Source organism: Osmerus eperlanus, chromosome 12, assembly GCF_963692335.1.
Source record: "Osmerus eperlanus chromosome 12, fOsmEpe2.1, whole genome shotgun sequence".
NCBI lineage: Eukaryota > Metazoa > Chordata > Actinopteri > Osmeriformes > Osmeridae > Osmerus > Osmerus eperlanus.
The window spans coordinates 712,736-739,703 of record NC_085029.1 but is presented as its reverse complement, the minus strand read 5'-3'; the positions used below and the strand labels follow the sequence as shown (position 1 = coordinate 739,703).

At 41.7% G+C, this 26,968-nt stretch overlaps 1 protein-coding gene across 1 annotated transcript; it reads left to right on the top strand.

The window, feature by feature from the left end:
• On the top strand, nucleotides 1–26,968 carry LOC134031492 (G protein-activated inward rectifier potassium channel 1-like). The gene is made up of 3 exons (XM_062475135.1): nucleotides 1–851; nucleotides 25,843–26,059; nucleotides 26,258–26,968. Exons 1-3 carry the CDS (start codon nucleotides 192–194, stop codon nucleotides 26,884–26,886), a joined length of 1,506 nt encoding a protein of 501 aa, XP_062331119.1. The 5' UTR covers nucleotides 1–191; the 3' UTR covers nucleotides 26,887–26,968.

The following is a 26,968-nucleotide window of genomic DNA, read 5'->3' as shown; positions in this document are numbered from 1 at the left end:
TTGTCTTAAACTCATGTGGATAGGACAGGTTTTCCGTCTTCAGAGAGCCGTTTTAACAGGCAACAAATATTGCTTTTGATGGGACACTACAAAATAAAACTAATTGGAAACGGATACATCACGGAGTGCGCAAAACTATTTTTGAAGCCTTAGGTGAAGTCAATTTGGTTTGGTGCAATTATTCTGTAGAAATGTCTATGATACGAAGGAAATTTGGCGATGATTACCAGGTAGTGAACACCAACATGACTTTCTCAGCGCCCGTGAGGAAAAAACGGCAACGATTTGTAGACAAGAACGGGCGGTGCAACGTCCAGCATGGTAACCTTGGTGGGGAAACTAGCCGATATATCTCCGACATTTTCACCACACTAGTGGACCTAAAGTGGCGATGGAACTTACTCATATTTATCTTAACCTACACTATCGCATGGCTTGTTATGGCATCTATGTGGTGGATAATTGCCTATATCCGCGGTGACCTAAACCACGGCCACGACTCATCCTACACCCCGTGCGTCGCTAATGTCTACAACTTTCCTTCTGCTTTTCTGTTCTTTATTGAAACCGAGGCAACAATCGGATATGGCTACCGCTACATCACTGAAAAGTGTCCAGAGGGCATTATTCTTTTTCTTTTTCAGTCGCTACTCGGTTCCATCGTGGATGCGTTTCTCATTGGCTGCATGTTTATTAAGATGTCCCAGCCAAAGAAGCGCGCGGAGACGCTCATGTTTAGCCAAGATGCAGTCATTTCGCAAAGGGACGGGAAATTGTGCCTCATGTTTCGAGTGGGAAATCTACGGAACAGCCACATGGTATCAGCCCAGATAAGGTGCAAACTCATTAAGGTAAATGTTTAGACAGTTGTGAGATATCCACATATAATCTCACAAGCAAAGCGAAAACAATTAACAAAATAATAACAATGATATGAAAACTTGTTGATGAAATGAAATTGTTGGCAAATCCCATCCATTGTCTCAAAGCCTAGTGTATGGGTTTGGATTTGGTTCCTAATGGAAATCAGTAAAATGCTGGCTGAAGAATTCCACAAAACATTTTTTCAATTTTGTCAATGGTTTGTTGAGTCAGACAAAAGATGCAGTGGAGGTCATCACTAAGGTAACCCCTTTATCCCTCAGTCAGCACTGTGGTGTTCAGTGGGCCATATATCCTCAGGAAACTGTCAGGAAACCACACTTATTGATTTGAAGTTAAACTGTCATTGATCTCACTGAATTGCAACCTATTGAGAAGTCAACAGTAAGGCATAATTTCTTTGGGAGTTATTCTTTAGGGGATCAAATCAAATATATAAGTCTATGCTCTCCAAATTTCATTTGTTAGATTGCAGAACCTGCTGAAAGTTCTGTAACACCAACACAAAGAGAACATCCACATTTGAGTGCATTAAATGACAGAATCTTCCACAGATTACATGGATGTTTGGAGCGTTTGGACAGTCTAATAAATATCTTCATAGTCACCGTCATGCAAGTTGCCAGAGCTGACTCCAGAGATTAGGATACTTCTAAATACAATTACAAACTTACACTTTACAAAATATATACTGCAACACGGCAACCCACACCTGGGAAAAAGTTCTGTATGGTCGTAATGGTTTCCTATACATACAATAATACAAAATTACAGATATTTCTGCAGCCATTAAATACATTCATTGAAATAGTAGAGTATGTGTTTCATGTGAAACATAATCCTTTGTGGATACATTGAAGATTTGAGTGAGTTAGGTGAACAAAAAGCACATATATTGTTTGTGGCCAAACTGATAAGCAGGTCATTGGATTGTATTTACACCTTGCTCCAAATTTGTTCTTTGCCAAATAATGCAAGTTGTCACAAGGTATATGGATATACCACATTATGATAAACAGTATATTAAAACACTGAGACTATGTAGGCATGTATGCATGGAAAATAAAAACACCCATAAAAAAAAATAGATTGCACAAATAGATTAGGTGTGTAAGTATAAGTACCAAGGATATTAACAAAGAAAACCAGTTAAATTACTGTTCACAGAAGCGCTTCTCAGCAGGGCAGACGCAATGCAGAGAGAAATCCACGAAAGATGGCCAGGCACACTGTCAGTTACTCATGCCCCCTCACTGGTGTCTTTTACACAGGTAATGAGCTGAGATTAGGAGTACACTCTTAAAGGGGTGATTGACTGTTTTTTGAGGGGTATTTCACACTGTTCCTTAAGGTCTCCGAATAGGGTATGTAACATTGGTTGGGCTGAAAATGGCCCAAGTGCTGTTCTATGCCCCCTGATACATCCAGTGAAATTTTCCCAGGAAAAAACGCTAGGTTTTCTCCTTTTATGGTATGCTCATGAATATATAGATGAGCTGCGCGCTGATTGGTTGGTTTACAATGAGTGAAGCTGCGGAGCAAAGACGCAACACGGCCACAGCACTCACTGTCTAGTTTAGTCCTACTGTTGCACCAATGTTGCCTTGTCTGTTTCTCACCTGCCTGTATCCTCTGTTCATTCCTGCCAGTCAGTCTATGTCTTGATTGTGGTTGTTGTCTGGTGTAAATAGTCTGTCTTGCTTTGTGTTCTTGTGCTTTTACATTTTTTATCCTCTCTGATTCCCTATGTACAAATGCCCTGCTTGTTTTTCTTCTGTATGTTGTACTGCTGGGGTTGTGTGCCGTTATGCTTTTAACCAGATTTTTATTCCATAGCCCCCTTCCCCTCTCCCTCAAAAAGCTTTTGCTTTTTGCCAGGCCATCTTTGTAAATAAGAATTTGTTTTTAAATGATTCTGCCTGGTTAAATAAAAAATAAACTGAAACAACGAAGGTGGAGACTTGAAATAAAAACGTACAAATAAATCTATTGTGTCTACACAACACTGTTTTCAACAGGTTGACTAGATATCATTTCAAATGATTACGTTAGTTGTTTCCACTTCTGTTGTTGAAGCAAACAGGATCGCCTTAGGTGGGTAACGTTAGCACTAGGGATGCACGATATTGAACTTTGGCCGATTGCCGATGCCGATATATACACTTCTGCTTTTTAATTATTGAAAAGTCTCTCCTGTACTAGAATTAATCTGTTATTATGATAGGGTACTTGCTGTAGATAAGGGGCATTAAAAACTTGATTTGTATCATTTTAGAAATAGACATTCACTCATGAAAACTATTGAAATGATTTCAAATATGGCAGATTTATTTATATTTTCACGTCACAATTCTCATACTTGAACAGTACCTCATTGAACTTGAACAACTACAGTTTCCTTAAAGCTGTGTTGTTGACAATGACACATTCTTGACACAAATGCACAGAAATGCAGCTGTAACTCCGTAAACTTAAAATGTACAGTAAAGTTAATGAAAATTAATGAGACCTTCAAAAACTTCAGCTGGGCCTTAAAACTGTAAAAAAAAAAAAACTTCAGCTATGTCGTGCAGATATTATCGTGCATCCCTAGTTAGCACTACAGCTTAGCAAACAAACTGTCGTGATTCAACTCAGCTTCATCTAACTCTAGCTATCTTGCTGAATAATAGATCTGGACAAACATGCATCTTGAATTGTAGATTTACATGACCACGGGTTATTAGTGATGTGTCGTTCGTGAATGATTCGTTCATTTTGAACGAATCCTTACAAGGACTCGGGAGTAAACCGTCCTCTCAAAGAGAGATTCGTTCATTTTCTCGTGGCCGCGCATCGGGAGAGGTAACTGTTTCCTCTACTAAACCAATGCAGGTCACGTGAAAAGGATCCAAAGACTCGTACAAAGACCCAGTCGGGAAATGAACGAAGTCAGCCGGCCGCAGTGAATTGAAACAGTGAATTCTGGTTAGACTTTTTGTCCGACTTGAGACGGCGCAGAGGCTAGGTCAAAATCATACTACAGCTTGCGGTTATGATGAACATAAGGTCGGAACGCACCTCTTTTCAGCAACAGCTTCATAGCAAATCCTGCTTTACATTGTCCCAGGTTTTCAAAGCCGTCCTTGGTGAAATGGTTCGCACAAATGTGTCGAGGGTCGAACTGCACAGGGATCTTCTACGCTACGGTATAGATAAACATCAGCATGCCCGTCTAGTCAATGTTAGCTAGACTCTAGTTCATCTGCTTTTTATTAACACTGATTTGCAAGGAATGCAAGAACAGCTAGATAGCGAAAACACTTAGACTGTAGGCATGTAAACTAGTTTAGCTTGCTAACGCAAGAGCATAGGTAGAATGTGTGATGATCTAGCCTAGTTTATTGGCAATGGGGCTAACGTTATTTCGTGTTCCTGACTGTGTTTCATTCGAATAAATAACCCGTAGTGATGGAAAGTTCGGATCCTTTTACGGACTCGGTTCTTTGAATCTCATTCATTAAAAGGAACAAATCTTTTTGAGTCATTCGTTCATTTCAACATGATGATGATGTAGTATGATTTTGTTGGTAAATGGTTATTAGCAATGCTAACGTATCCTGTATCTAGCACCTGCCTTTCTCCAGTTCTTTCAAATGGATAATTTGAAAGTGATTCTGCAGCACTGTTCTCCTGATCTGGAATTTTTTTTTATTAACTGTAGATCTTTTTACTCGCCACGAGAGTTTGCATCATTCATTCTGGTTGGCGTCTACATTTCTCCGCAGGCTAGCGTCAACAAGGCTCAACGTGTGCTCGCCAGCCAGATACTGAGTGTGGAGCATGAAAATCCGGATTCCTTGGTTATTGTGCTAGGCGACTTTAACAAAGGCAATCTCACTCAAGAACTCCCAAAATATAGACATCAATTCATCAAATGCCCTACCAGAGAAGGAAACACCTTGGATCACTGCTACTCTACAATCAGCAAAGCATACCATGCGGTCCCCCGAGCAGCACTGGGTCACTCTGACCACGCCATGGTCCACCTGATTCCTGCATACAGGCAGAAGCTAAAGCGCTGTAAGCCTGCTGTGAGGACATCAAAACAGTGGACCAGTGAAGCTATGGAGGATCTGCGGGCGTGCTTGGACTGCACTGACTGGGACATGTTCACGACTGCTACCAATAGTCTGGATGAGCTCACAGAGGCTGTGACATCATACATCAGCTTCTGTGAGGACTGCTGTATACCAACACGCACCAGGGTAAGCTACAACAACGACAAACCCTGGTTTACAGCTAAACTCAGAAGGTTGAGGTCAGAGAAAGAGGCTGCGTTTAGGAGTGGGGACAAAGAAAGTTTCAAGGAGTCGAAGAACAGGTTTAGCAAGGCGGTGAGGGAGGCTAAACGACTGTACTCAGAGAGACTAAAACACCAATTCTCTGCAAACGACTCTGCATCTGTCTGGAGAGGGCTTAGGCAGATTACCAACTACAAGCCCAGAGCCCCCCACTCCACTAACGACTCCCGCCTGGCCAACGACCTGAATGAGTTCTACTGCAGATTTGAAAGACAATTGGACAGTCCTGAACTACCCCTTCCCACCCAGGAGGCCTCCCACCTCCCCCCCTCTACAGTGACGACTCTCTCCATTCAGGAGGGTGAAGTTAACAGACTTTTCAAGAGGCAGAATCCCCGCAAAGCAGCTGGGCCGGACTCTGTCTCTCCAGCCACCCTCAAGCACTGCGCTGACCAGCTGTCTCCGGTGTTTACCTACATCTTTAACACCTCCCTTGAGACATGCCATGTGCCAGCCTGTCTCAAGTCCTCCACCATCATCCCTGTGCCCAAAAAGCCAAGGCCAACAGGACATAATGACTACAGACCCGTCGCCCTGACCTCTGTGGTAATGAAGTCTTTCGAGCGCCTGGTGCTGGCACACCTTAAATCCATCACTGACCCTCTACTGGACCCCCTGCAGTTTGCCTACAGAGCCAACAGGTCTGTGGACGATGCAGTTAACATGGCCCTCCACTTCACCCTACAGCACCTGGACTCCCCAGCATCCTATGCCAGGATCCTGTTTGTGGACTTCAGCTCTGCCTTCAATACCATCATCCCCGCCCTGCTTCAGGACAAGCTCTCCCAGCTGAACGTGCCTGATTCCACCTGCAGGTGGATCACAGACTTCCTGTCTGACAGGAAGCAGTGCGTTAAGCTGGGAACACAAGTCTCTGACTCCCGGTCCATCAACACCGGATCACCTCAGGGCTGCGTCCTTTCTCCTCTGCTCTTCTCCCTGTACACCAACAGTTGCACCTCCAGTCACCCGTCCGTCAAACTCCTGAAGTTTGCGGACAACACCACCCTTATTGGGCTCATCTCTGGTGGAGACGAGTCTGATTATAGGTGGGAAGCGGCCAACCTGGTGACCTGGTGCAGCCAGAACAACTTAGAGCTCAATGCTCTTAAGACAGTGGAGATGGTTGTGGACTTCAGGAGGAACACAGCCCCACTCACCCCCATCACCCTGTGTGACTCCCCAGTCAACACTGTGGAGTCCTTCCGCTTCCTGGGCACTATCCTCTCCCAGGACCTCAAGTGGGAACTGAACATCAGCTCCCTCATCAAGAAAGCACAACAGAGGATGTACTTCCTTCGGCAGCTGAAGAAGTTCAACCTGCCAAAGACAATGATGGTGCACTTCTACTCAGCCATCATTGAGTCCATCCTCACCTCCTCCATCACCGTCTGGTACGCTGCTGCCACTGCCAAGGACAAGAGCAGACTGCAGCGTATCATCCGCACTGCTGAGAAGGTGATTGGCTGCAATCTGCCTACCCTCGAGGACCTGCACACCTCGAGGACCCTGAGGCGAGCGAGGAAGATTGTGGCCGACTCCTCCCACCCTGGACACTCCCTGTTTCAGTCACTCCCCTCCGGCAGAAGGCTGCGGTCCATCAGGACCAATACCTCACGCCACAAAAGTTTCTTCCCTTCCGCTGTTGGCCTCTTGAAGGATTTAAAGTCTTTGTGTCTATTCCAATATGTAATGATGGTATCCAATGACACAAATCTGTGTTCTAGAAAGAGTGGTCTGGAGTCGCAGAGGTCCGATAATATCAGCTTTAATGCAGCAGTTGGAAATCAACAAGTACAGAGCTCTGGAGTTGTCTAAGTTTCCCTACCCGCAACAGAGTTTGGGCTGGTTCACGAAGTCCAACTGGCTATCTGTCCCTCCCCAGCATATATTTATACAGTGCAATTGAAACACAAGTATCAAAAAAGGGTTGAGCTTGTTCTCTCGTGCATCAGGGAGTTGTTCTTGCCTACGCGTCCCACCTGCTCGGGTGCCGTCTCCACCCGGTTTTAAGGTTGTTTCTGAAAATGAAGAGATAGAGACACAAAGAACAGCCTGCTTCCCACACTCAGTGTGAGACCCAATGTTTAAGCCTGGGCACACTTCTAAGTTCATAACTTTAATAAGCACAATGCATAACTTTAATAAGCACAATATATTCTTTAATCCCTCTTTTGATCTCTGAAAACACCAGAGATCAATCAACATAGCCCGGACCAACTACCGTCTCCTCATCCTGGTCAGCCAGCCCCAGCAACGGCATTTGGAACCCCGTCTTTGGGTTCTCCACAGCCGAGACAATGATTCGGTTTCACAGGGACCTGATACACGGGATACAGCAACAATCATGTTGATATTGATATAGCACACTCTTAAGTAAAATAGCGTAAACCTTCTTAGTCCAGTACAATTCTAGTGTGGTCAAGCAGTATCACTCTTGACCTAGTCGTAACCCTCTTTTCCGGACTCTCACATTCGTAGCAATAGCAAAAGGTTCACTGGCCCTCCTGGCCCTTCTCCACCAACTCCTGCAACGTACGACTGGATTCTGGAGCAGCACAACACATGCTCCAGTGGTACCACGTACTTCCTTTCCCCAGCACCCTTAGGGCGTGCGAGGTTCTCTCGATGACCTTGAATGGTCCTGTCCATAAATGTACAACAGGCTTCCCCGAACATCTGATGATGTATTGGGGCAGGTGGGACAGGGTCTTCAAGGGGAAGGGGGGGGGCAGACCACTCATAGGTCTGATGAGGCATAGGGGCAGATGGGGCAGGGTCTCCAGGGGAATGGGGCCTTAGAACAGGGGTTAGGTAGTCAGACCCGCCGGTCTGACTCGTCCTGAAGCAGAAAAGAGTTACAGTCCCAGCATCACCTTATCTCCCATGATCAAGCAGTAACTGAGTCAAATGAGATGCGAACAGTCGAACACCAATGATTAAACACAGATATTGAAATCAAGAACCCATTTGAGGATTTAAAGTGGATATTTTTAAAGTTCAAATAAATCCCTCCTTTCACACCCTTATAGGGTGTGACAATAAACCCAAATTTAAAAAATATCCCATTACCGATTACACAATGTTGACATACAAATCAACAATAATGATGAGACTATGCAGCGTTATGGCCAAGTGGTGTGGACACACTGGACACAGTGGGAAAACCCTAATGATGTTATAGGGGAAAACCCACCGTCACTCCAGAGTGGACATTCGACATCCATGTATCCACGGCAGACCTGGACATGCTCACAGGCCCCCTTCACCACATACATACAACTTTAGCCAAGCTTTTAGAATTGTAATAAAATAAACTAAATTCGAAACAAATAGAAAAACCAGAAATAAGACAGGATATTTTAAAGTTTTCATAAGATCCCTCCTTTCATTAATAACTTTAATCAATACCCAATCTCCTCGTTTGACTCCTCCACTCTTTGGTTTACTGCTTCACCTGGAACAGAATTTAGCAAAAGACATCTCTTTTCTCGTGAGCATTAGGTTTAAGTTGTGTAATTATTATCTTCTATAATTCAATTCAAATGTTGTTAATGCATCTGGTACAGGTCTGGGAATGATTTCAATCCACTGTAAACATATCTATAATTACCAGGCAGTATTGACCCTTCTGTTTTCTTATTGTTGAGCAAACACATGTAACAGCATCTAATAAGACAATACATCATCATTTGATATTCAACTCCTATTAGTCATGCCTAGAAATGACAATCTGTTTCTTTGTTCCCTTCTTTAGAAAATCAACTGGTAGTCTAATTTCTTTCACTCCAAAAAACCTTTTCTGTCTTTTAAAACAGTTAAGTTTAAGACCAATATTGTTTTAGATTCTCTATTTTACCAAATCACACCTCTTTTTATCAAAGATATGATCAAAGCAATTTTCATTATGCCAAACCAGAATCCATATGCTTCTTAAATGAAATATAAACCAAATAATGTTCTTAATGTAGCTATTAACCAAACATTTTTCCCAACTATATTTTCTATAAAGGTCAGATAGGTAGAACTTCATAACTCGTTTTGCTGCAGTTCAAAACGAGCCAATTAGCTCAAACCATCATAACCACAATTTATCAGACTTGATGAGTCTTCCCAAATTATTTCAGAACTGAATGTTATAATAACCCTCTTCATAATACAACATTATCACAGCCTAACTGTTTATCCCAAACAGTATGCCAGGCTCTGATAAAACTCTAAAATAAAACTTAAAACCAAATTACAATTAAACTCCAAATAAAAGTACATTTAGTTATTTTCTCTTTCTCATTTTTAACCAAATTATATCTAATACCTTTATCAAAACTCTTAAAAACCCTAGATTTTACTATTTTGACTTAAAATGTTATCCCATATACCTTCAAAGTATATTCATAGTTTCCTCTTCAAAACATCAGTGTTTAAACCAATCATCTCTTCACATCCACAAAACGTTCTTGTTTTATTTCATAACCTTCCATGATCCTCTCTAAACCAATCCTTTATGTAACTTTCCAATTGCTTCCTCATAATTTTTCACATACATTTCCTCAAACCATTCTTTGACCAACACAGCTGTTTAGCGTTTACCGTCTATTCGCTTAATTTTGCTCTAGTATAACTCTTCCAATTGTATTAGAACCAATTTATAAACCAGGGGTATACCCTCTGGGATCACCTTTGTAAGATCTCAACGTAACGGGACTCTTTTAGCCCCCACCTTTCTCCAACTCTCCTCGGGATTTCTGTAACTTCTTGGTCAAAGGAAAAAACACACCACACTCCTCTCTATTTTTATTCAACTTAATATGACTCCACACAAATAGACAGTGTTCAGGGACTCTAACCCTTGGAGAGGACTCTAACCTCCCTCTAGACAAAGACAACAAGTTCAGGGACTCTAACCCTTGGAGAGGACTCTAACCTCCCTCTAGACAAAGACAACGAGTTTAGGGACTCTAACCCTTGGAGAGGACTCTAACCTCCCTCTAGACAAAGACAACAAGTTCAGGGACTCTAACCCTTGGAGAGGACTCTAACCTCCCCTTGGACAAAGACAACGAGTTCAGGGACTCTAACCCCTGGAGAGGACTCTAACCTCCCCTTGGACAAGGACAAAACACAAAAACGGTTGATTTCCCACCACTGTTGGTTTGACTAGGTACGATGAAACATATTAATCGTCTAAATTTGGTTCTCAGTTCCGAATAGCAGTACTTTGAATTAACAGGTGTCTGCTTACCTTTTTTTATGTTGAGGCCTCTGACGATTACGTCTGTCTCCTCGCACCGGTGTATGGGTCTCTCCCCCGATCCGTCGGTCGGGCCGGAACCCTCTGGACTCCCTCTTTTCAGCGTCGGGGTCACCAGTTGAAGGATTTAAAGTCTTTGTGTCTATTCCAATATGTAATGATGGTATCCAATGACACAAATCTGTGTTCTAGAAAGAGTGGTCTGGAGTCGCAGAGGTCCGATAATATCAGCTTTAATGCAGCAGTTGGAAATCAACAAGTACAGAGCTCTGGAGTTGTCTAAGTTTCCCTACCTGCAACAGAGTTTGGGCTGGTTTACGAAGTCCAACTGGCTATCTGTCCCTCCCCAGCATATATTTATACAGTGCAATTGAAACACAAGTATCAAAAAAGGGTTGAGCTTGTTCTCTCGTGCATCAGGGAGTTGTTCTTGCCTACGCGTCCCACCTGCTCGGGTGCCGTCTCCACCCGGTTTCAAGGTTGTTTCTGAAAATGAAGAGATAGAGACACAAAGAACAGCCTGCTTCCCACACTCAGTGTGAGACCCAATGTTTAAGCCTGGGCACACTTCTAAGTTCATAACTTTAATAAGCACAATGCATAACTTTAATAAGCACAATATATTCTTTACTCTTCAACAAGGCCAAGGGACCACACTGACTCTAATGACTTCTTGCTTAAAACACACTGCTTTTTGCACTGCATTACAAAATGGTATCTTGTACATTTGTATTTTTTGTAATATTTGTATTTTTGTATTTTTATATTGTAATTTACGGCAACTTATATTTTATTTTATTGTATATTTAATTCTATTCTAATCCCACTTAGTACTGCTAGTTTATGTACCCTTAGTATAGATAGTCCACATATTTAAATTTTAGGTATATGTTTATTGTATGCACCTTCCTGCCAAAGCAAATTCCTTGTCTGTGCAAACTTTCATGGCGAATAAATCACATTCTGATTCTGATAATGTAGACAGGCGTTAGCAATAGACTAGACTGCTATTCGTTTTCTGGCTATTTTTTCGGAAGCTTCCCTTACGGTGGCCGACATGTGCAAACGCGCTGCAAATTAAGAAAACATCTTCATTAATTAACACATGCGCAGCATTCAGCAAACGCGCTGCAAATACACACAACACAACCAAATACATAAACGTGCTGCAAATACATAAACGCGTTGCAAAAACGAAAGCACGCAAATCCAAAACGCTGCAGTACATAAACGCGTTGCAAAAACGAAAGCACGCAAACCAAAAACGCCGCATCCAGTTTTCACAACGGAAGTTCTCTTAAGTGGAACAGCTTGATTTTCGGCCCCACGGAGCGAGCCTGTGTAGTGCACTTTTAGTTTATGAAGTATACTTCCTAAAGTACTTCAAAGTATACCTTTGAATATTCTAAAGTAACCTGTGTAGTGCACTTTCAGTTCATGAAGTATACTTCCTAAAGTACTTAAAAGTATACCTTTAAATACACTGTAACCTGTGTAGTGCACTTTCAGTTCATGAAGTATACTTCCTAAAGTACTTCAAAATATACTTTGGAATACTTTCAAGTGCACTTTTAATTAATGTAAGTACTTCAAGAAGCAAACTTAATAAATGTCCATTTACTATGATTTACTATAATATTTATATGTTTAGGGGCCCCTCCAACGCCACCGATCTTGCATCACTTGACGAGAACGGGGGCCCCTTGCCAAGTGACACTTATTATTAGCTGAAAGAAGCTAATTCCTGCGTATGGTCTAATGTTGCTTTAATCCAGCTCTTCTTAAAAAAACGTAACAGTCATTTAACTCATGGTTACAATGGTAAACCAGCACAACAATGACAATTACCACGCAACAAAACACTACATTCTAAGCAGACACAAAAAAAAACGAAATTCATTTATTCAGTTACATCTGTATTTCGAACAAACGGCAAATTTATCAGCTAATTTTAACACTATTTACCGCCTTGCATCATGGGAATTTACCAGCCAATGAGCCATGCTATCTTCATTTTTTCACGTTGTTATTTAGTTCTTCAGTCAGTTTGACAGTATAACTTTCAAATGCATAATGCAACCCTTCTGTCTGATTCTTTCTCAAGTAGTTTTTTCCATTAATACTCCAATTGATAATTATTAGTATCGTATAAGAGTATAGGGCTTCAAAATGTTTTGGCCGTAATTAAGGTTACAGATTCAGTAACAAAAAAGATTCAATCAACACATTTTTTGTGTCTAAGTATACTTCTTATAAGTATATCAAAAGTGAACTATTTTCAAAGCATACTTAAAAGTATATCAAAAGTTAACTATTTTCTAAGTATACTTCTTAAAAGTATATCAAAAGTTAACTATCCATTTTTAGTACACTTATAGTATACTTTAATAGACTTTTTTGTAAGGGTAGCTAGAGTCATTTGCTAAGTAAGGTATGTTGGTGTGTTTAGAAACATATTTAGCATTCTACCTATGCTAGATACAGGAGACGTTAGCATTACTAATAGGCTAACTGTTAGCGACAAAATCATACTTACAGCTTGCGTTTGTGATGAGCATACGGTTGGAACAGTACCTCTTTTCAGCAACAGCAGCTTAGCAAATCCTTCTTTAACCCTTGTGTTATCTTCGGGTCGTTCTGACCCATCAGTCATTGTGACCCACCGTCGTATTGCGACAACTTTACCGCATACAAAAACAAAGTGAAGCATTTTCTTTTAACCGTTGGGCTGTCTCAGACCCCCCACATTGCGAAGGTTAAAAGAAAATTATTTTTATTTGTTTTTGTATTGGGTAAAATTGGGTAAACACAACGATGGTTCGTTATGAACCTTTGGGTCATGTGACCCGAAGGCAGCACGAGGGTTAAATTGTCCAAGGTTTTCATTCAAAACTGTCTTTGGTGAAATGGTTCGAGCAAATGAATAAATGAATGTCGAACTTCACAGGGATCTTCTCATAGAAAAACATCAGCCATGCCCGTCGAGTGTCTGGTTCCTTGGGAAGATTATGAAAAGTGTCAGCATTACCAGTACAGCCTGGAACACTGCATTTTTGGTCCATTTTCAATATACTTCAAAAACTTTCAAACTTTCTCCTTTGTTGTTCGCGTGGAAGTACACAGAGCAGCGTGTAGCTAAACTAGTGTCTGAGATCCTGGGCCAGAACACCAGAGGGCTGGTCTGTATAAATGTTGGGGCGTGACAAAGGTGATGCCTTATTTGTGACGTCACAAATACAGCGTTTTCAAAACCGATCGTTTTACAGCTGCAGTTTCAAGTTGTGAGATTTAGATAGGAAAGAGGTGTCAATGGACTTTGAGGTTCACTGTATGTCCATTTTACCCACCGAACTGTCGTTATTCAACTATGACAAGGTAAAATTGGTTTCGCAATCAATGACCCCTTTAAAGGGAGTCTCAGTTTGTTACCTGTATAAAAGACACCTGTCCACAGATGCAATCAATCAATCAGATTCTAAACTATCCACCATGGCCAAGACCAAAAAGCTATGCAAGGATGTCAGGGACAAGATTGTAGGACTACACAAGGCTGAAATGGGCTACAACACCATCTCCAAGCAGCTTGGTGAAAAGGTGAAAACAGTTGGTGCGATTATTCGCAAATGGAAGAAACACAAAATAACTGTCAATCTCCCTCGGTCTGGGGCTCCATGCAAGATCTCACCTTGTGGAGTTGCAATGATCATGAGAACGGTAAGGAATCAGCCCAAACTACACGGGAGGATCTTGTAAATTAACTCAAGGCAGCTGCGACCATGTAGCCTGGCTCTGCCCTCCTCCTCTGCTCAATTTAGATTTTGCTTCTGTACTAGGTCTGGCCATGAGGTAAGTAAGTCAGATGTCTAAGGTTAATTTTCTACCGGCCAATCAGCGAACAGAGGAAGTGGCTGAGAACAATGACGTTGATGTTGTGCGCTAGTTTGTGTTGTAGTTCCGTAATGGCGGCGGAGAAAGATGCGAGCTAAGCCATTCGGTCCGTTGTGGCAACGCTGCCGAATATCCATAAGCTAAAGCCAGAGCAAGAACAAGTTTTGCTGAGTTTTGTTGGTGGCCATGATGTTGTGGCCCTCCTCCACACGGGGTTCTGGAACAGTTTGATTTTTCAGCTACGGCAGCTAGCTCTGTTACAGTAGTGGTGAAGGAATTGGCGAACGCTAGCGATTGGTTATGGCAGAACAGAGTGGCTCGTACACTCTGTTCTGCGAGTACCCGCCTACAAGAAAGTCTCTTGTCAATGGAGCGAGGCCAGACTCTCTGTACAAATGAAATGTACGAGAGTCTGGTTAGGACCAGGCTAGCGACCATGGTCACCAAGAAAACAATCGGTAACACACTACGCCATGAAATACTGAAATCCTGCAGCGCCCGCAAGGTCCCCCTACTCAAGAAAGCACATGTACAGGCCCGTCTGAAGTTTGTCAATGAACATCTGAATGATTCAGAGGAGAACTGGGTGAAAGTGTTGTGGACAGATGAGACCAAAATCAAGCTCTTTGGCATCAACTCAACTCACTGTGTTTGGAGGAGGAGGAATAATGCCTATGATCCCAAGAACACCATCACCACCGTCAAACACGGAGGTGGAAACATTATGCTTTGGGGTGTTTTTCTGTTCAGGGGACAGGACAACTTCACCGCATCAAAGGGTATATAGAAAATCTGTGGAGAGAGCAGAAGGTTCGAGTTGCCAAACAACAGCATCGAAACCTTAATGACTGAGAAGATCTGTGGGACAAAATTCCTCCTGAGATGTGTGCAAACCTGGTGGCCAACTACAAGAAACGTCTGACCTCTGTGATTGCCAACAAGGGTTTTGCCACCAAGTACAAAGTCATATTTTTCAGTGGGTCAAACACTTATTTCACTACTTAAAATGCAAATCAATTTATGTAACAATTTTGAAATGCTTTTGTTGTTGTTATTCTGTCTCTCACTACTCACTGTTCAAATAAACCTACCATTAAAATGATAGACTGATCATTTCATGTCAGTGGGCAAACGTACAAAATCAGCAGGGCATCACAAAAAAAATTCCCTCACTGTAGGTGCAATGGTAAAATGTGTGTGCATTGTCTGTGATTGTGTTTTATGTCTTAATGAGTGTGTTTTAATTATTTGGTATTGTACAGCACTTTGGCTAACAGCTGTTACTTTTAAATGTGCTTCATAAATAAATATGACTGACTGACTAAAAATAGCCAAAGTAAAATGTAATTAGTTTTAATTAGTCCCATTTTCACATTGATGTTTAAAAAGAAAAAAACTTTGCTTTTTAGCTTATCTACTATTACTACTACTACTGGACTACTGTCAGTTGGAAAATGAAAAACCGACCCAGAGATTTGAGGTTTTGGAGCTGTTGAGGTAAATATGTCGGTCTGTACTAGGCTTTAATTTGGGCCATAGAGGGACATTGTTGAATACTTAGAAATAAGGATATGTCTCATTTATCAATTTGTTTTGCTTAATGGTCCACATTTTTCTTACAACCAATCCTGCTTTATCAATCATTCAAACTCCCATCTTTCACATATCACTTAGGCTCTGTCTCCAAAACTGTCATTTTCCTCCTTCTTATTTTACTGGACAATTTTTTTATCCAGTCCACTTTCCTAACCTTCTAAATATACATAACCATAACCACCATATCCAAATACAAATTACTTTACCTTTTCCAATTAAAGCAGCATGGCTGCCTTGGTGCTTGTATCAAACCAATATGCGTAGAGAGTGGAAAACTGATCCAACACAGTCTCCTTCTTGTGAAATGTCACACCCCTGTGTCCTTGACACCACTATGAATATCAATGTCAATCTGCTCACCATCTGTGGTATTACTGGCAGCCCAGTCTAAGGCAATCATTAGCAGAGCATGAGGAGACTAGAAGTATGGTAGAGGTTGTTATCACAAATAATTGTTACATTCCTACCTAATTGAGTGGATAGGAAATGTAACCCAGTGTCATGAGTTCCAACCCACATCTCTATATCCCTGTTGGTATTTTCAGAGAGTTGATGCCTGAGTCAGTACATGTTATGAACCCGGCTGCCAGGGGAGTGACAGGTTAACCCAAGTGCAGGACTCAGATGCTGATGTGATGTTAAGCAGGTTTATTTCAGACACAGAGGGTGATGATGGTAAGGTCCGTGGGTGCCAGACAGGAGGGAGTGAGGAGGGAGCCGTAGATTACAGATTATGGAATTAGGTAGTCGTTGATGTCTGTAGTACACAGGGGCAGAGGCGGATTAGTAATTTTGAAAGCAAGGCAACGACCAACTACCGTCAAAGTAGCGTCGAACTGGCAACGAGTCTGTGGGAAGCCAGGGTAGATGAACTGTGCAGGTAATGATAAATGGGTAACAGGTGTGTCTGGTTTGGAGGTGAACTGGAATATGTGGACCGGAGTATTGGGGTATGTGACCTGGAACACAGACTGGACAGACACACACAAAACCAGGACTGGACAAGACAGAAACGTAACAGTACACTCAGTTCCCACAGCATTTTAATTACCAATTAACAACAATTACAACGTTTGTTGTCCAATTTGACATACAGTCATGGCCAAAAGTATTGGCAGTGACAAATTTTGTGTTTTGCAAAGTTTGCTGGTTTAGTATTTGTGGATTCTTTTGGGGAAAACAATAATACACATTTCATAGATTTTAATAGCATTTATGGGCGAAAACATTCAATATATGCAAATAGTCCAATCTTTCACAGCAATCAATCTGCTCTTAAAATGCAATCAGAATGATAGTGGTTTCACCTGAGTAGAACTAGTTCACACTTTGAATGTAAAGATGTACACTTCAGACCTAAGACCCCTTGATTACACGCAATTTTACATACTTCCTTGCTTAACTTTCTAATATCTACAGCAAACTTTATTTCATTAACAGATATGGCAAAAATCTCCACATAGTTGACATTGCACTTAGAGCCCAAACTAACCAACCCAGTTAAAACTACAAGATTGCGACTGACTGCTCCGGATCCCTTTGGTGGCCAAATGTAATTGGGTGTGCTTTGCCTTCGGCAAGGGCACAACCTTTGTTCTCTCACATATATATTATTGGGTGTGCTCAAGCCTTCGGCGAGAGCACAACCTTTGTTCTCTCACATATATATTTATTGGGTGTGCTCAAGCCTTCGGCGAGAGCACAACCTTTGTTCTCTCACATATATATTTATTATTTTTATTATTATTTATTTTTGCCCCCCTAAAACCCAGTCAATATTTGGCCTACATAGACAACCTAGGTGTCAAAAGTTTCGTCTTGGTAGCGATTGAGTTTGTAGGTTAAAGAGGATATCGTAAGGCCGGAGACGCTTGGTGTTTGTCCCCGGCTTGGGAAACCCAATTCAATTCTGGTTAGATGTTCAGGGAGATAATTGACTCGTTAATATCTGACTCCAATTTTAGAAATGTGCACAAGTGCGTTACCTGTAACCTTGAGCGCTAAACAGTTAATGACATGAAACTCTGGCGTAGGTAAAAATCGTCTGCTTGATCAGAGCATCGACCCTAAAGTATGCGTGTTCACTAATCAGTCGTTTATCATTACTATAATATGTATTTTAACCATAGTAGACCTAGTATGTAAACCAATCACTCAGAGGCTCCGGTAAATTCCTTCGGAGTGTGGAGATCCACCGTAAGTGACTCAGAGGCCTTAAGTTAAAACCTACTTCTAAAGTCTATGTTTATAATCAGTATTAGCCGCATCAACCAGACTAGATCAAAGTTTTCACCGCTGTAGCGTGATAGATACGTTTCAAGGAGAACAAGTAACTTCAAATGCACAATAATAGTATCTAAATAGTAAGATAATCAATACAATGATAATGAAATATCATCAAATACAAAACATACCTTCAGAGCAATGGTTAACAAAGGTATTCACAATGAAGACTAGGCGCCTAACGCACCAGAGCTGTATCGTAAACAGAACTCAAAGTTAGTGGTAAAAACTTCTTCCTATATACACCCAAACCTGACTAAAATGGGGACACCGGTCATATGACTGAAAAGTTGTCTAACGCGTACAAATTCAAATTGGATCATTAATCAAGGCTGCAGTAGACCAAGTGGTGCCCTTGCAAGACAAGGGAACATGTTAAACACATGTTGGTCTGCTGCAAGCCCAAACTCTGTAAACCCTGTACATGTACATGTTACAGTATTAAAATTATGACTAAAATGTAATACGTAAAATAAGAAACAAAATCATATCAAACATGACATTAAAAGCTGTTTAGAACTATATTTACAAGAAAACAACTTTTAATGATAATTTCAGAGTCTTCCTCAGTCCACCTTCGTCTTCAACTGTTGAGAGGTGTGTCATTAAGGTGTGATTGTCATTTTAGCATTCATGCAAATCAACGACTGTCCCAGACGAGTGTCTGGGTGACCAGTGACAAAGGGGCTGCCAAAACAGCCCTACAAGTTGCTTGTATTTTTATTTACACTCCTTTGCACAGTTTAGGAGGTTACAACGTTTTTGTGGCAAAAAGTGTCTTCTGTCAACGAAGGGTACCAGTGCTAACCTACGTCACTACGTCAGCACACGTTAGCAACGACGCATGGATACAACGTGATAGAGACGCTATAGCACGCAAATTGGAGCTTGGATTCTGAGTGAAAAATGCCAACCCCCAAAAGTACCAACCATTGGGTTTTGTTGAGAAAGCAATTTCGAGTGGAACTGCCATCTCGGATTTTTTATGTAGGTCGTGAAAGTCTTTGTAATTTGAGCGAGTGCGGGTCGCCCGTGAGACTGCCTAGGCGGCAGCCATGCAAGCGTCATAGTAGTTTAGTATTTTAGTAATTTTATAGTTCGGTCAATTCTACACCAAAAAACAGAAGGAGGGCAATGTTATGACGATATGACTATTGTGAAGACAGCCAGATGGTGAGATTTTAATGTAGGTTGCTGTAAAAACTTTGATTGGTTTGCTACGTGAGAGCCCCGTCAGCCTCCGTTGACGATTGCATCAGCTGTTGTCGATCTCTGATGAGTATTTTCTTAATTTCGTACCAGGGTAAATTCTACATCAAAAATCAGAAGGAGGGCAGTGTTTTAAAGATATGGAGATTGCGAAGATAGCCAGCGGGTCATCATATTTTTGTGATTTGTGTCAAACTTGGAATTAGAGTGACACCGCGGCTGGTTTTGACGTTAGCCTCAGTCAGACTCGGCTCGAGAGTCGTGAGTCCACTGGCAGTGTGTAGTACTGTCTTCAATGCCACAGCTAAACTTTACGTCAAAAGAAACATTCTCATTTCCGACGCTTTCAAACAATCAGTGAAATGTGGAGCAACAGCAGCTAGCTTGCCTCTAGCAAACTTATTTTGAATTAGCCATTTCCCCCTACATTAATGTCAAACTTATTTACGTTTTGGGGGGCATATCTTCAGTTAGCAGACGGTACTGTTTGAATCGCGATTCCATACTGCCAGTGACAACGTTGTTACAGTAGCTTGTTTCAAAGGGTGTTCTTAATGAAATATGCAATATGAGTAGGCTAAATGCTTGAAAATATCACTAGAAGGGAAACTCTTAAGGGGACGGACACACCTGCAACCGACGCAAGCAAGCACACCCTACAATTTCCCCAGAAATTGTACCCTCTCTAGTTATTGTGAGATTGCTGTTAAACATTCTCACTATTATTTTCCTGTTTCTCTTTATTATTATTATTGTTGGAATGCTGCTTCAGCATTCCAAGTATTATTCTTTGAATCTTTATTCAACTTCTTCATTAGCCTGGCTGCCAGCCCAACTTTGTCCCGCCCACAAAAAAATTTGGTCGGGAAGTTGGGTCTGGAGGGTCTCGTATTGGGGACAACTACAGAAAACCAGAATCTGGGCGGACCAATGAAATTGCCAGAGCGGGCTTTATACGATGATGGACAGATGATCAACAGTAACGTAATCACTCACGTCACAAAAGAGCGCTTAAGTTGAATTCGTTTTGAACAAACATGGCTACCGCTGGAGATCTGGGATGTTATGATTCTGCCATCGAGTCTGTTTTAGAAGACATCGACAGCGCATTAATTTTGAAAGAGGAACAGAGAAACGCAATCAAGGCATTTGTCTTCCTACGCTATTCGGTAAAAGTTTAATTTATCAGCTGGCCCCGATGGTCGCGAAGAAGATGGGACACAATGAAAACCCAGTGGCCATTGTGGTTTCTCCTTTGGTTGCTCTCATGGAGGACCAAGTGAAAGAGGCGACCGAATTGGGAATCACGGCGATGCAACTCGGCGTGCACGACGAGGTGGATATTACCAGTGGTCGTTGCCAGCTCCTTTTCGGAAGCCCGGAATCCTGGCTGCTGAACAAGAAGTGGAGGGACATGCTAGGCTCCGATGTTTTTCAAGCCAACGTAATGGGTATCGTCGTGGATGAAGTTAATCTAACTTACAAATGGTAAGAGATAGTCTGAGTGAATGTGAATCAAATGTTGTAAACATAGTACCATAGGTGTCAATGTACGTTCGCTAACTCAGACTTAGTACAATCATAACGTTAGTCTCATTGTAGCTAAATAACTAACAATTCAAACATTTTAATGTGCGCTTTTATTTCTATCAGGGGTCAGGGTGCAAAAGGGCAGACGGCATTTCGCGAGAGCTTTCGCAAGTACTCCCCGTACCCTTAAATTATTTTTACAACACCGGCAAAAATAGTTTGTATTCATTCTTCAAGCATACTTCTTCAAGTCTGCTTGCAGTTTAGTTCTGTTGACAACAACTATGCGGCGCTTAACATACGTCACATACTACGTTGCTCTGATTGGTTGTAGATCTATCCAATTGAGCGAAGAGGCATTTGTTTTCCAGGTTCGTTTGAAACCCGCCCCATAGTCACAGCCCAACGGAGAGTTCTCAGACTCATATTCTGACTAGAATTATGAGTATGACAACGTCAGGCTACTTCTTCATATTCTTCTTATTCTATTTCTTCCGTGGCACGTTTCAGCGCCTTCAAATCTTCAGCTATTAAAACCGTTCAGCTATCAAAAAATTCAGCAGTTTCAGGCCATTCCTGCTATGACTTTTCAGCTTTGTACCTCTTATGCTTGAATTAATATAAATCAATATTCATAATATTTTTAACATGGGTTTCCAATGGAGTTTTCTTTCAAATCCTCTCAATTCTTTAAACTTCTTCAACTTCCAAATCCTCCTTCCTCAATCTTTCAGCCAGAGCCACCATTTAAACTTTAAAATGTTGACAAAACCCTAAACTATTTTTAAATAATTCAGCTTTTTGATATCTATTCAACTTTTTTCAATATCACTGATTATGTTTCATGACCTTTTCAAGCCGTTTCTGAGATTTACATGGGTGTGTACGTGAAAGCCCAAAGTGCAGACTGAAACGCTTAGAGTGGAGGCCTGAGCTTCGGATGTCGTTGAAAAAATATTTCTAGTTTGCCAGCATTGCCACAATTTTCGCTCTTCATGCTTCATTTTTGGATCAATAGATAGCTGATTTTGTGCTGGTCGTAGACAGTTGTCTGTTGAATCCAACAGATGTACACATTTGTTCAGAGCCCCACGAAAGCGAGACAAAGTCCAACTCTCGCCCCATAGAGACCAATGCAAATCTGGTGACAAAATCGTCAGAGAAAGCAAAAAGAACAAGATTTTGAAACTGCCGGTAGAGTCGTATTTCTGACCGCACAGACATATAAAGGACATCTCTGGTTTCGGCAGAGTCTTGGGTCTCAGAAAATATCCTTATTTGTTGGATTGGACGTATAGTTTTGCGTCTAGGTTAACTTGTTTGAGGTGTGGATTCTAGCTACATTTCTGTTATTCTCTGTCCTTAGCACATTAGCAATCATAGCTGCACCATCACCGTGGCAACGACAGACACGCACCACTCAGTCTCTCACACAGGTGATTGGTATTAGCTGATTAGTGGAGTCACAAGACAGAGTTTGATAGTATTTCAACCTAATACAATTTACAAGAGGTGACTCTGCAAAGTCCTGCTAATATCTCTTTTACTACTATTGCTAATGGAACTGTTTTATTCTATTATTTACGCCACTGAGTGCGTTTACTTGACCATGAGAAACCCGATTACTAGCAATTGTCGGTTTATGCCAATAATACGATTACTCCTCCAATGTCTCCATCTTCCGGAGCATAACCTGTAATGTGTCTGTCATTAAAGACAAGTAAAACAAGTTTACAAGAGTTAGCATGATTGGCATACACTGTGGTTCTTCTAGATTAGCTGTAACATTGATGTAAATAACAAATGTTACCTTGAATGGTTGTATACAAAGCCTGGCTGCCAGCTGTTTTCCTGGGCCCCCAATTGGTTCACCTCCACCAGACCAGAGTTGACATCTAGGGGTATGGAATCTGGTGATGCAAAAGTTTTAAGTCATGCTTTTGCTTCAAAACATAGCCTTTAGGTTGCCATGGCTCATACAATTATTGTCACTGTTTTAAACGGTCATTCATTACTTTACCATCATTTCCCAGGTACACAGTGCTAGGCCGTGTGACGGTGGTAGGATAATCTGTACAGAAATGAAAATGGAATGTAGTTTATGTACATAGTTATAGCATATTGATATTAAAAGGAGTAGCATTGCACATATGTGATCGTTCGAAAGCAGGGCCCCACATCGTAGCGTCGCACGTGTGATTCTGAACATTCCAACCGACTGTTTTCCGATAGACAAAAACTATATGACAAACGCTATAGTATCACTTCAAAATTTACAATTAGTAGGCTAACAAGTAACACACGCAGGTAGTAGCATTGCTACGAGTATTATGCTAGGTTGCTAGGTAACGGAAGCTAATTAAAGCAACCTAGCTGCCGTTTTGGAAAAATAACTGGTGGAAGCGTCGGAAATATTTAAAACTCACGCATCTAAAAGGTTAAAACGAATAAACTTATCCAAAAAAAGATGTAATGTACAAATTGGAAAAATTTGTGAACTGATACTTTTATAGACGCCATTTCTGTGATTAAAACGTGATCAGCCACGCTAGCTCCACAGTCTTTGAAAATTCCGGGCTAAATAAACTATTTTGGGACAAGGTTTTTTAACAGTTCTGAACGTTTATTTTCACTGATTCTTTTGTGGGTGATTTGTGAGACGCTAAACTTTGATAACATGTAGGCCTATGCATTTTCAGTATTTCAACATAACTTTCTGGAGGGTTTAACCTCTACTGTACTGTAACTATCGAAATCCTAACGTAAACAATGTGAATCTGATAGCACATAAACAGGATAAATGGCCTACATTTCAAACATATACGTATTAGCATGCCCCATCAAATTTCTTAAAATATGTTTATTTATTTCTGTAAAGAAACTCACCTTTGAAGTAGCTAATTTCCAGTTGAAATCCAATGCGTACAAGACGGTGTTGAACCCCTGCAAAATCTCTTCGGAAACCCCAGTTTGAGCGATGCGTTGAAATGGCCATGCGCAAAGTTGTTGCTCAGGGGCAGACTGAGGGGCAGGTTTGCTAAGGAAGAATTGTAATATTCTGTGATGACTTGTCTTTGGAAATGAAACTCTTAAGAGTCGCTTACCTTTTGGTCACATTTAACAATTTTGTATCACAAAAATTATTGGAGCACAAATTTGCATTGTGTGTCATACAGCTTTGGTGTGCTATACAAAGAATGTTTACTTAATCATGTTACACATCACACATTGATTGCTTTTGTACATGTTTATAGTAAAGAATGAAAGACTAAATTATATTCCAGATTCAGTCTTTTATTTATTAAAGCTATGTTTCTGCATATGTGAAAATTGATGACCAATGACATGCTGGGGCTGAGCTGCACATGAATTACATGCATTGTCTACATTTATACGTGCTGGGTGCAACATTTAATATTGTGTGTGATTGAAATTCATGTAGACTATGGGTACATTGCAAAAGTGTCAGAACTGAGAGCAGTCCAGTGTGATCTCTCCATCTCTGGATAAACCACTATATGCACTCGAGATCCGTTGTCCTGCGACCAAAGAGCGACTTAGCCGCAACTTAACCCATGGTACCAAAATTAATGTATCCAGCCGACCAAGGTACAACGTCTCGGCAACGTTGTCCACGGGACCAAAAAATAACGTAACCAGCCGACCAAGGTACGACGTCGCGGCAACGTTGTCCACGGGTCTAAAAATAAGGTAACCAGCCGACCATGGTACAACGTCGCGGCAACGTTGCCCACGGGTCTAAAAATAACGTAACCAGCCGACCAAGGTACAACGTCGCGGAAACGTTGTCCAGGGGACCAAAAAATAACGTAACCAGCCGACCAAGGTACGACGTCGCGGCAACGTTGCCCACAGGTCTAAAAATAACGTAACCTGCCGACCAAGGTACAACGTCGCGGCAACGTTGTCCAGGGGACCAACTGGCAACATTCCCTTTATAACGTTGCTACGACGTTGCCAGAAGGTGTCGCGGGTTACCAACTGAGCACTTACTGGCAACGTTGCCGCAACGTCATGTGTTAGCTGGGTTATTTGTCTTTATTATTTGTCACATATAATCAAATCGAGATGGCACCGGAGCAAAGGGGCTTGAGGAAAGTGTCGACTCAGCGTCACTGGGAGGGAGTGGTAGGTCTATGTATATACATATAACGTGACCCTCATGCTGAAAATGTGATTTAATTGTCGCATAGGCTACATGGCTTCACTCCCAGAGACGCAAGAAGAAATCAAATATATATTTTACTATTAATGACAAAATAGTAACGCACAGTGACTTGGACAAGTAACTTTAATCTGATTACTGGTTTGGAAATAGTAACGTGTTAGATTACTCGTTACTGAAAAAAGTGGTCAGATTAGAGTAACGCGTTACTTGGTAAGTACAGTACACAACGTAATTTGCAGTGATGCCGTAAGTAACGCGTTACCGGCATCACTGCAAATGACGTTGTGTCCTTGGGCAAGACACGTCACCCTACTTGCCTCGGGGGAATGTCCCTGTACTTGCTGTAAGAGCGTCTGCTAAATGACTAAATGTAAATGTTTTCTCATTGGCTTTCAGAAAATACTCCTTCTCAAGACATCAACATTCAGAATTTTGTTCAATGGAATCACAAACATCAGGGAATTGGTTACATTTGTTTACATTTGTTCTATTCAACATTAATTAAAACAAAAATAATTGGTATACACCTCATCCAAAAACCACGTTCCCCTTTTGTAGATGAGATTTGTTTATGCTACCTTATTATAAGGTATAAGCATAAACAAATAAGTATAAGTCTCATGCAAAACATACAATAGCATCTTACATGTTGCTTGATTGTGTGTCCTTAGTCTCGCCACACCCCGGAGGGAGAGTTCCTGCCCCTGGACCAGTGTGAGCTGGATGTTGGGTTTGGGACAGGGTCTGACCAGCTTTTTCTGGTGTCTCCTCTGACTATCTGTCATGAAATCAACACCAAGAGCCCTTTCTTTGATCTTTCTCAGCGCTCACTCAGTAATGAGCAGTTTGAGATAGTTGTTATTCTAGAGGGCATTGTGGAAACCACTGGTAAGAGTTCATTAAATTCATTTTTAATGATGATTTAATGTTTGTTAATTCACAACCTGTCCATTATTTAAATTTCCAGAAGTGGTTTAGGCTTGTAAAATTCAGTCATTTGTCTGCTTTTTTATTTACCTTTTTTCTCTCTCTCCGACACACTGTGTCTTATGTAACCCATGTCTGTGCACCACTCCATGGTTCCAGGTATGACATGCCAGGCCCGGACGTCTTACACAGAGGATGAGGTTTTGTGGGGCCACCGTTTCCTGCCTGTCATGTCCTTGGAGGAAGGTTTTTTTAGAGTTGACTACTCCCAGTTCCACAACACGTTTGAAGTCACCACTCCCCCCTACAGCATGAAGGAGCATGAGGAGCAGGCCTCCCTTACTTGGCCCAACTCCACCTTCTCCGTGCCCTCGCCTATCTCCCCCACCCTGGGGAATGGGGGCCGCCGTGGTCGTATAGAGAGACTGCTGTCAGTGGACCCCGGTGAGGACCAAGCATGGAGGCTCCCAGGTAGGAGCTCAGGTAAAGAGGAGCGTGTCCACTGGAGCCTGGCGGCTGGCAAGACCCAGCCAGGGGAGAAGGCCTCCAAATCAGAAGCGTCCAGCTTCATTATTGCATCTGGGTGGCAGGGAGGGATGGAGGAACACCTAGTGACCTTGGAGGGTGGGCCTAAGGAGCCAATCGTCCGTTCAGTAGGTGAGATGGAGAAGCATGTCTTGAGCCCCATCCCTACCCCTGCTCCAACCCAAGTTCAGATGTCTTTGGCTGGGGCTAGGCTGGAGAATAATTTGCCTGCTAAATTGCGCAGGATGAATGCAGACCATTGAATGATCGACTACAACTAGCAGGTGGTTTGATACAAACTCTGTAAGAGATGATAATCTGTTATGACTGTGGTAAATGGACAGT

Bases quoted from the DNA above. Each gene is read 5' to 3' on its own strand.
- LOC134031492 (XM_062475135.1), top strand. From the start codon at position 192: ATGTCTATGATACGAAGGAAATTTGGCGATGATTACCAGGTAGTGAAC. The intron at 852-25,842 runs GTAAATGTTTAG...GTGTGTCCTTAG, and splicing joins TAAGGTGCAAACTCATTAAG to TCTCGCCACACCCCGGAGGG. The intron at 26,060-26,257 runs GTAAGAGTTCAT...CCATGGTTCCAG, and splicing joins GGGCATTGTGGAAACCACTG to GTATGACATGCCAGGCCCGG.